Here is an 11,085-nt window from a genome sequence, read left to right as displayed (position 1 = left end):
GTAAATGTAATTATATGTGACAGATGTTTGCAGTACAGAGACTTAGGAGATAAGGTTCTGTTCTCTAGGTCTGTCACTTTGAAAAAGCCGGTCATTCAATGAAGTCTACAAAACCAGAAGACAAATGACATCTAGCTTGGGAAGAACTCGCCCTTGAGTGGGAAAGACAGGTCAGTCTGGGCCTACTCATTATATTGCATATTCTTAAGGGTTGGGTTGCCAGAGTTAGCAAATCAAAATTTGAGGACACTAAATACTACAAAGGAAATGCTTATACTAAAACTTGCTTATTGTTTATCTGAAATTAAAATCTAACTGGATGTCCTACATTTTACCTGGCAAGTTTACTTGAGAGTTAATTACTATGAAAAGATGTGGAGGTGTTTGAATTCTGCAACTTCTTACTCCTGTTATCACTGTTTATGAACTTTCCTCATTCCTTATCACAGGTGCAATGAAAACTACAAGGGTACTTTTCTGCAGACTCTTTGTTGTCCTGTACCTCCTTCAGATGGTTACTCCAAGTTCAGGTATGATCTCTCACTTGTCCTTACAAACATAAGAAAAATGAAGTTTGCCAGGAAAAGCAAGGGTGAACTCAAAAAATAAGTTTTTAATTTACTTTTTGACAATTGCTTCTAAGGTTTAATATGTAGTAATGATATGAAGATGAGCACCATAGGATACAGCTTATATTTAGGAAGAATTAATCATTCCTAATGAGCAAGTTTTCTTTACTCAGATTTGTACTAGGTTCCAGGAAGGAAAAACAAATAAAGATAAATTAAAACTTGCCCTTGAGAACCTTTCATGTTGAGGAGACATGATTTATGTATTACTTTTGCAGAGAGGAAGTGGTGCAAGGAGTGGATCCATCTTGGAATCCCTGTGTGTTTTCAGAACAGTGTAGAATAAGATAAGGAAAGATGAAACAGACTAGAGGGATCTTGATAGAGGATGGGAATCTGCATTTGTCAAGGAATCTAAACAAGGTATTTGTTTAATACAGGTATTTAGAGATCCATAAAATTCTAAGACAACAAATGACATAAAAGTATAGATATTTCTAGTAAAAGCTGCACGTTAGATGAAAAACATCTTACTGATACAACATTAGGTGGGATTCAGTCTTTTGTTAATTAAAATAAAAAATTCCACAAATATCATTGTACCTGTTTTAAGCATAACTGTGAGTGTGAACATACAAAGTATTTCCAGTAGAACTGCTGACCATAGTTTATGCACTATTTTACTGTTATATTGAAAATGTTATTCTGAAGTAGTTGTCAATAACTTCTGCCAAATAGCATATGTGAGTTTGTCAGGTAGATGTTACAGGTATCAAAGTTTTTTTTTTTTTATCTTTTCCAAACTTATTGCTGAAAAATAGGATTTTACACTGATTACTTTCTAGTTTCTTATTAATGAGTATGGTTGAGTATCTTTCCAAAAATTTTGTATTTTCTTATTCTCTGAACTTCCTGTTTATTTTCTAACTTCTTATTTCCTCTTCATTGTTAGGCATTCATAAAAAGCAACAAAGAAAATACTAACCTTTGATTTGATTTTTAATCTGTTTAATCTGTTCCCTATGTTTATGACAAGTTTATAATTTATTAGATTTTTAAATCATATTTTGGATATATAAAATTTATTTTATTTTGAATTTTAATTTTATTTCATTGATTGCAAAATTGCCTGCCAAAGTTGTTATTTATTTTGTCCTCCATTTTTTCCTAATTGACTTTTTATTTTTAACTCACTTAATTTTTATTTTTAATTTTTAGCTATTTTTTTCTAAATCAGTTTCAGGTTCATGAAAAAATTATGCAGGAAGTGTATGGAGTTCCCATATAATCCCACTCCCTTATTGCCATCTGCCTCCCTTCCACAAACACACAGTTTCACTTATTATTAACATTTTCTCTTTTTATGCAAGGCTTGAGAGAGATCCAACATTATTTTTGTCCAAAAATAATTAATCAGTTGTCCTTTCCACTGATTAACTCAACTTTCTCCACTGATTCCAGAAGTCATCTTTGTCATAAACCAAATTTCCAGTGTGTCTGAATTTCTAAACTCTGTTCCATTGAGATATCTTCATGAACTAATTTCAGATTTCAAAAAGATGATTATATTTATGCAATAAACTTTAATATTTTGTAGATATATTCCATACCCAGTAGTTATTTAAAAATAGTGCTCTTATTTAAAAAATTTCCAGAGATTGAAAGATCAAGATGGTGGATCAAAAGCAGGCTATACAAATGCCCGCTCCTCCATTCTGGAGTAAAAGCATTGAGAGATCAGCTACTCGGCAAAGTTAAATATTAATTTTACTTTCTTCAATATCCAACTTTACAACCTAGTATAGTATTATTCCCATTTTCACTTTTGGATGAGTGGAACTACAAAGATCATTTTCTATAAGTTTTTATGGATTATTAGCATATGGTTTACTCTCAAATGGTCACTTACTCAAGATTATTATGTCTTCTCAAAGAAGGGTTAGGAATTGATCACAGTAGTTGAATATGTTGAGAAGTTGCTTTTATGCTGAGATTTACCCACAGTCTAGGGCACATGGTAAACACAAAGTAATTCACTAAAAAATTCTCTGACATAAGAGTAGAAGATATATCTAGCCCAGCGGATATTCAAATATCAAAACAGAAATATGGAAACATGTCTCCAAAATTTTATAACTTTCCAATAGTTTAACCCATAGACAATGAAGTAGAAGAAATGTCAGGAAAAATTTCAAAAAGTTGATTGTCAAAATGATCAAAGTTCTGGGCTGAGGTTGCAACTCAGTGGCAGAATGCTTGCTTAGCATGTGTGAGGCACCGGCATCAAGTTACAGCACCACCTATAAATAAATAAAATACAGATCCAGTGACAACTAAACAATATTGAAAAACAATGATCAAAGTTCCAAGGAATGATCTAAGGGAGAAGATACACACAGAACAGGAAAATAAAAATAACCAAGAGATCAGGGAAAAGAATAAATTCATTAGAAAAAATAGATAAGCAAATGAGAATTAGTCATGATTCAAATATGAAAAATGAAACAAAATGACAGATGGTAGTACATACCCCTATAAGAACAAGTTCAAATGGTCTTAATTTTTTATGAGTTCAAATGGTCTTAATTCTCCAATTAAAAGATATAGAATAGAATACTTGATTGAAAAGCAAGACCCAACAGTATGTTGTACCAAGAAACACATCTCATAGGCAAAGATGTTCAGAGACTGAAAAGTGAAAGGATGCAAAATGATATCCCATGCAAATGGACTCCAAAACTAAGCAGGATTAGCTAATCCCATATACAGACAAAGCAGACTTCATGCCAAAAAATAGAACAGACAAACAATGTCAAAACATTTGATAAAGGAAACAATTGGTAAAGGAAACAATCTAACAAAAATATAATTATTTATTCCCCAAATGTCACTGCACTTAATTTCATAGAGCAAACATTGATACAAAGGGACTGACAGGTCCCAATACAATAATAGTGGAGTACTTCACTACCCCATTCTCACTAACAAGTCATTCTGGCACAAAATCAAGAAAGACACATCAGATTTAAACTCTAATATAGCCCAAATAAATTTAACAAGAATCTACAAAATATTTCATCCAAAAAAAGCTTAATACACATTCTTTTCAGAAACTCATGGAACTTTCTCCAAAAGTGATCATGTATTAAGCCAAAAAGCAAACCTTATCTATTTTAAATGATCTCTTGCATCTTTTCAGATCAGAATGAAATGAAATTAAAAATCAACAATGAAAAAACACAGAAATTATACAAATGTAAGAAAGAGTTTCTTTTGAATGATAAGTGGATCACTGAAGAAACTGTGGAGATGGGTTTAAAAATTCTTGGAATCCGAAATATTAATAAAACATATCAGAATTTATGGGATACAGCAAAGGCAGTTCTAAGAGGGAGGTTTATATATATTAGTGCCTACCTTTAAAAAAATCAGAGAGATCTCAAAAAAAACAAACTAATGATACATTTCAATGACTTATAAAAACAAGAACAACACAATACCAAAACTAGAAATATGAAATAAATCATAAACATCAGAGCTAAACTTAATGAAATAAAAAGTAAAATAAAAATACAAATGATTGGGGCTGGGGATGTGGCTCAAGTGGTAGCGCGCTTGCCTGGCATGCGTGTGGCCCAGGTTCGATCCTCAGCACCACATACAAACAAAGATGTAGTGTCTGCCGAAATCAAAAAATAAATATCAAAAAATTCTCTCTCTCTCTCTCTCTCTCTCTCTCTCTCTCTCTCTCTCTCTCTGTTTAAAAAAAGATTTAAAAAACACAAATGATCAATGAAATAAATAGTTGGGTCTTTTGGGGGGGGAAAATAAACAAATTGGTAAAAACTTAGCCAAACTAACTGAAAGAAAGAAATACTTGCAAACCAAATTCAACCATTATTAAAAAACACATATTACATGATCAAATTGGTTTTATTCCAGAAGTGCAAGGATGGTTCAATGTATACAAATCAATAAATGTAGTATAGAACATACATAGAATCAAGGAAAGAAAACATAATCATTTCAATAGATGCAGAAAAAGCATTTGATGAAATTGAACATTCCTTCATGATAAAGTCCATGAAGAAAGTAGGTATAGAAGGAAAATCCTTCAACATAATAAAGGCTATATATGACAAAACCAAACTCAGCATCATACTGAATGGAGAAAAACAGCATTTTTTTTTCAAATTCAGGATTGAGATAAGGATAGCTGCTGTTTTTGAAGACATCAAGGCTCTTCTTCACTATAGTCCTTGAAATTTGAGCCATAGCAATTAGGCAAGGGAAAGAAATAAAGGGATATAATAGGAAAGGAAGAAGTCAAATTACCCCTATTGGCAGCAGCAATCATATACTTAGAAGACCCTAAACATTGGTTCAAATGACACTTAACTCTGATAAATAAATTCAGAAAAGAAGCAGAATACTGAATTGATGTATAACAACAAATAGTTTTTCTATATACCAATAATGAATCTTTTAAGAAAGAAATTAAAAAATAATTACATCTATAATAGATTAAAAAATACCTAAGACTAAACCTACCAAAGGAGGTGAAAAACCTCTATAAAGAAAATTTTGAAATGCAGAAATTGAAGCAGATATCAGAATATGAGAAACCTCCCATATATTCATGGATAGGGAGAATAATTATTGTTAAAATGGACATATTACCAAGAGTTGATCTATAGAGCAATACCCATAAAAATACCAATGATATTCTTCATAGAACTAGGAAAAGCAATTACAAAATTTTTAAAAGACAAAACACCCAGAATAGCCAAAGCAATCCTGATCAAAAAGAGTAGAGCTGAAGGCATCACAATACAAATAACCAAATCAATAAGTGGGCAAATTAACTGAACTGAAACGTCTCAAAAGAAGTACAAATGGTCAATAATTACATGGAAAATGTTCAACATCTTTGGCCATCAGGAAAATGCAAATCAAAACACTGAGATTCACTCTAGTTAGAATGCCAACCATCAAGAATGCAAATAATAATAAAGACCAATAAGGATGCAGGGGAAAAGGAAATCTTGTCCATTTTTGGTGGGAATATAAATTAGTATAGCCACTATGGAAATCAGTATGGTGGTTTCTCAAAAAATATGATATATCAAGAACTATGTAATGTTTTGAACAACCAACAATAAAAAATTTAAAAAAAATTACCATATGATTCAGCTATACCACCATTGGTATTTATCCAATGAATGAAAGTTTGCATACTTAAGGACACATGAATACCCATGTTTATCACAGCACAATTCACGAAAGTCAAACAATCAGACTTGATGTCTTTCAACAGAATAATGGATAAAGAAAATGTGATACACACTTACACGTACACACATATGCGTACACATACATACATACACACAAAGTTTTATCAACCATAAAGAAGAACTAAGTGAAATCATTTGCTGGAAAATGTATGGAACTGGAGAACATCATGTTAAGCAAAATAAGCCAAACTGAAAATGGAGTACCAGGTGTTATCTCTCATATGTGGAAGTTAGTGAGAACAAAAAGGGGGAGGAAAAAATATTAAAGTAGAAGGAAGACTGATAGAGTATAGGAAGGAAATAAGGGTGATGGAAGAGGGGAAATTAAGAGGAGTTATTGGGGAGTGAACTTGATCAAATTATGTTACATGCATGTACCATATGCCACAATGAAACTCATCAATCTGTGTAATTAACATGCACCAATTTAAAAATAGATAAAAAGAAGTTTATATACATGTTTTCTTTTTGAAATAGTTCAAAGAATTTTATTTTGGCAGCCTCAAATTCTTACACTGAGTTATCCTTTCTGCATTGTTGATTTTAATAGGAAAAGCTCTAATATTTTCTATTTTGAATTTGAGTATTTTCTTCCTTTCTCTGTTGCCTGTGAGATTGTTATAACCTGAAAAATTATAAAATTAAGTATTATACAACTTTAAGAATATATATGTATATATACACTTATATAAGAATATACTCATATATTTTTTTATTCTTATTCTAACACATACACATGCATGTGCACACATATATGTATGTATCTGGTCACAGTGGCACACACTTGTAATCCCAGCAATTTAAGAGGCTGAAGCAAGAAGATAGCAAGTTCAAGCCCAGCTTGAGAAATTTAGTGAGATCCTGTCTCAAAATAAAAAAATTAAAAGGACTAGGGATGTAGTTTGGTGGCAGAAAGCACCCAGGTTCAATCCCCAGTCTTAAAAAAAAAGAACTTATATGTCAAAATACACTCTACTATCATGTGTATCTAAAAAGCAAAAATAAAAATAAATATGTGGATGTTAACCTACAATAAGGGAAGGTAGGGAGGGAAAGAATAGAAGTTCATTGGATTAATCAAAGTGGAATGAAAGGAAGGGAGGGTGAAGGGAATAGAAAAGACAGGAGAATGAATTGAACATAACTGTCCTTTTCTCATCAATGTATACACAACTAGTGTAAGTCCATATTGTGTATGATCACAAGAATGGAATCCTAATTGGAATGTGTTGTGCTCCATGTATGTATAATATATCAAAATACGCCTTACTGTCATGTATATCTAAAAGCAACAAATAAAAAAAATAAAGATGAAAATGTAACAAATTATTTGTCTAGTTATATATAAAAACTAGTAGAGAATAACAATGAAATGATTTAACCCCTCATCATTATTATTTTGAAGTAGATGTGAAGGTAAACATGGCAGCCAATGTATAATCACTCTTTGCAATTATTTTGTCTGTAACACGTGCATTTAAAACACACACAAAATAATCTGTATTTTAGAGATCCAAATAAGAGTTTAATTGTTTAAGGAAAGAAGATTAACTTCACTAGCAATGCTCAAATATATGAAACTATCCCCAAAGATTTGTTATATAGGCATACAATAATTTAGAGATCGAACTATCATCACCTAATGTAGCATTCCTTCACATTTACAAAATAATTTTTAATATAAATGTATTAAATATAAATTGATCAATCACACACTGATACTTGAGACTGTGAAGCCTCCAAGGGTGAAAAAAACCTAAATTGATTTGGCCATTTTGATTAAGTGGTGATATAACAGAAGATATTGAGAGAGGTAAGGTGGCCATCATGTGGGAAGTTGGAGAGTACTGTGAGAACAACTGCTTTTCATTCTCCCTTCAATGAGTGGTGCAAGAGACGAAAATGAGAGAGTCTAAAATGCCCCATATTCTCACATCTTATTCCAGTCAGGGACTAATATCAGCCTTGAGAGTTTCTGAGTCTCTTGCCTGAAAGAACATGTACTATAGCCAAGTTGCACCAAAAAGGGAAAACAAAAAATGAATCTTGGAGGAGAAGGTGGTGGTACTTTAGGATATCTTCCTGGTAATTCCTAGAACAGCCAAGACAGTTACATTATAAAAGAATATAGAGAATAAGAGAAATAAAATTAAACATGCAATGAGTAGAAATTTCTAGAATTGAAAAAAAATAAGAATCTTCCAATTCAAGAAGCCCTATGAAAATTATCTAGAAAAAAGGATACATTCATTATAGTTAAAGTGCAGCAAATATTAAAAGCAGTCTGAGACAGAGGTTTACAAAGGATGAACAAATAGAATGGAATAAGAAGCAACTATTAAACTTTTTCCTAACAAAGACAAACCATTTAGCAGCAATGAAGCCATATTTTCATATTTTTTAAGGTAAATAATTTCATGAACTCTACTCCAGTCAAGGGTTAAGTTAAAATGTCTTCAGGGTGAAAAAAATAATTGACTCTCAATAAAGGATATGTGTGTGTGTGTGTGTGTGTGTGTGTGTGAGAGAGAGAGAGAGAGAGAGAGAGAGAGAGAGAGAGAGAGAGAGAAAGAGAGAGATGATAATGATTTTGAGTAGAAGGTGTGTCCTAACTCATGCTCTCACCTTTTGGTTATTGTTTCCCTTCCCAGAACAATTCATGGTGAAAGGCATAAAGGGGCCAATCCTGGCTCCATTTGGTGGAGAAGTTGAGCTCAGCTGCCAGTTGTCTCCACCGCAGAGTGCACAACACATGGAGATCCGCTGGTTCCGTAACCGCTACACACAACCTATTTACCTGTACAAGGGGGGTAAAGACCTGTATGGAGAAACTACCTCTGGGTATGTGGAGCGGACAGAACTCCTCAAAGATGCCATTGGAGAAGGTAAAGTGACCCTCAGGATCTTTAATGTCAGTGTTGATGACGATGGGCAGTACCACTGCTTCTTCAGAGATGGTGATTTCTCTGAAGAGGACATCACAGAAGTGAAGGTCACAGGTAAGGTGGATCCCTCTGAAGTTTCTCTGCATCTGTGATTCTCAACCCATCTGTGGCTCAGCATCAGAAAAACTCTCAAGTGTTTCAGACTATTTCCTTTTTACATAATTTGGTTAGCAAGTTCAAATTTATGCATTTAGTTTTTTAATTGGAAAGAGTAGATGATCAAGGGTGAAAACTGTGAAGACAACAACTCTATCACCAAATACCTTCTTTTTATGTCCACATACATTGTAGATTTCTAAAAGACCAATAGTTCCATTTTTAAGATTTGTTTATGTTTTCAGTTATTTCTGGTAGCACTTTAGTAAAATGTAATTTTACAAGCTACCTGAAGCTTTACAAAAGTCTCCTTAATGGTAATTTTATTGTCACTTCTCCTAGACTCAATTCACTGACTATTTAGTGCTAAGTTAATTTTCTTAAACCTATTTGAAAAAAAATCTTTATCTACAATCTTCAATGTCCTCAGATATATATGCTATATCTATATGGGATGCAAATTCATAGTATTTAAGTCAAGCTCCTCATCCTTTAAATTATTCCAAATGACAGAGAAATGCAAGAGATATGGAGTAAACTGAAGAATTTCATATATGGGAGCATCCAAATGTAGGACTCTGGCCCACTCATGTTTAACATACTTATTGGGCATTATATACCACCTGACTCTGCAGTCTAGATTTGAGCTATCCAATATGAGGTGATCATCTAAATTTATATTTAAATTTATCAAAATTAAAGAAATAAAAATTACATGTCCAGTTCTAAAATCTCACTGACTCCATCCATTCCAGGTAATATTCTCATGTAGCACATAGCTACTCTATCATAAGCAGAGGTATAGACTATTTCTCTTATTGCAGAAAGTCTTATTGGACAGATCTGCTTTGGGGTTACACTTTAAATCTCTACTAATTCTTCCTTTGTCCACACATTAGTCAAGTCTTATGTCTCAGGCAATACCTTGAAATTCTTCAAAAGTTTTTTTTTTCTCTAAATGAATATGTATTTTGATGTCATCAGTATATTACCTGTTTATGCAAGACATATTATATATAAATACCTGTTATATATAATGAACACATAAAGTTTCAGTTTAAGTTGCAAACTTGGATTCATACTGTAATCAATTATTTATAATTGATTATGGTGGCTCAAAAGTGACTCATGATGAAGATAGAATAAAAGATATTAAGCCATATACCTATGAGGTCTGTAATCTTATAATAGTTATATAATCATAATGTAATCATTTTAGGAATCCAAGGACCCATTTAAGCCTCTAAGATTTAGTAAATAACCAATAAACATTTTTGAATGAATGAATGAATAAATAAATAAAACAAAGAGTCATTTTCTCCCCTAACTTATTTAGAACAAGATGTTCTTTGTATGGTGTAACCCTTTTGCCTGGCTTGTTTGGTTTTCCTTTGGAATTTTGTTTTTCTGCTATGTTCCTCTTCCCTTTACCTATAAATATTGTTTTCCCCCTTCATATCCAACCAGCTACAAGCTCAGACATACAGATTTTTGTGCATCCTCCTAATACCAAAGGTCTTATTATGGAATGTCATTCAGGAGGTTGGTTCCCACAGCCTCAAATGGAATGGAGAGACAGCAGAGGAGACATACTCCTACCTACATCAAAATCTCACTCACAGGATAGAGACAAATTGTTCAACATGAAGATGACCCTTCTTCTCAGGGATGCCCACTCTGGAAATGTTGCTTGCTACCTTAGAAACCCTCTAACTGGCCAAGAGGAAAGAACAAGCATTGTCTTAGCAGGTGAGATCTGTGTATTTGTTCTTCAAATGATAGCCAATGTCACATGACGAATAAACAAAACAGAAAAATTCATTTGCTTTCTTCACTTGGTTTCCAAGGCATTGGTTTCTCTTGGATTTATTCATCATTTTGCTTGTTGTCTTTCTTCTTCTCTTTCCTACATTCACTAGTTTTTACTGTGTTCTTGATATTGGATTTCCCAGGTTTTCAGCCTTTACTCTCTAATGAGTTCATCCTGCCTCCTGGCTCTAAATACCATTGATCTAATTATGGCTTCTTAAATTTTATCTTCAGGCCGGACCTCTTTCCACTCTGTTCTCATCTCCATCTCAGCATCTCAACATAGTCCAGTGGGTACCTCATGCCAAGTAAAAACTATACTCTTGTTTTAGTTTACTACCTTCCCAATCACACTTCATATTTTCAATTTTT

The 11,085-nt window shown here is 32.8% G+C and overlaps 1 protein-coding gene across 1 annotated transcript; it reads left to right on the top strand.

Annotated features, from left to right (window-relative positions):
• The first annotated feature begins 454 nt into the window (after window positions 1-454).
• LOC114083709 (selection and upkeep of intraepithelial T-cells protein 1-like) lies at window positions 455-10,700 on the top strand. The gene is made up of 3 exons (XM_071618596.1): window positions 455-530; window positions 8,515-8,862; window positions 10,372-10,700. The coding sequence occupies exons 1-3, from the start codon at window positions 455-457 to the stop codon at window positions 10,698-10,700; spliced, it is 753 nt and encodes a 250-aa protein (XP_071474697.1).
• Window positions 10,701-11,085: the final 385 nt, after the last annotated feature.

The sequence above is a fragment of the Marmota flaviventris genome, chromosome 10 (genome assembly GCF_047511675.1).
Source record: "Marmota flaviventris isolate mMarFla1 chromosome 10, mMarFla1.hap1, whole genome shotgun sequence".
In the NCBI taxonomy this organism is placed as follows: domain Eukaryota; kingdom Metazoa; phylum Chordata; class Mammalia; order Rodentia; family Sciuridae; genus Marmota; species Marmota flaviventris.
This window is presented reverse-complemented; position numbering and strand designations above follow the sequence as displayed.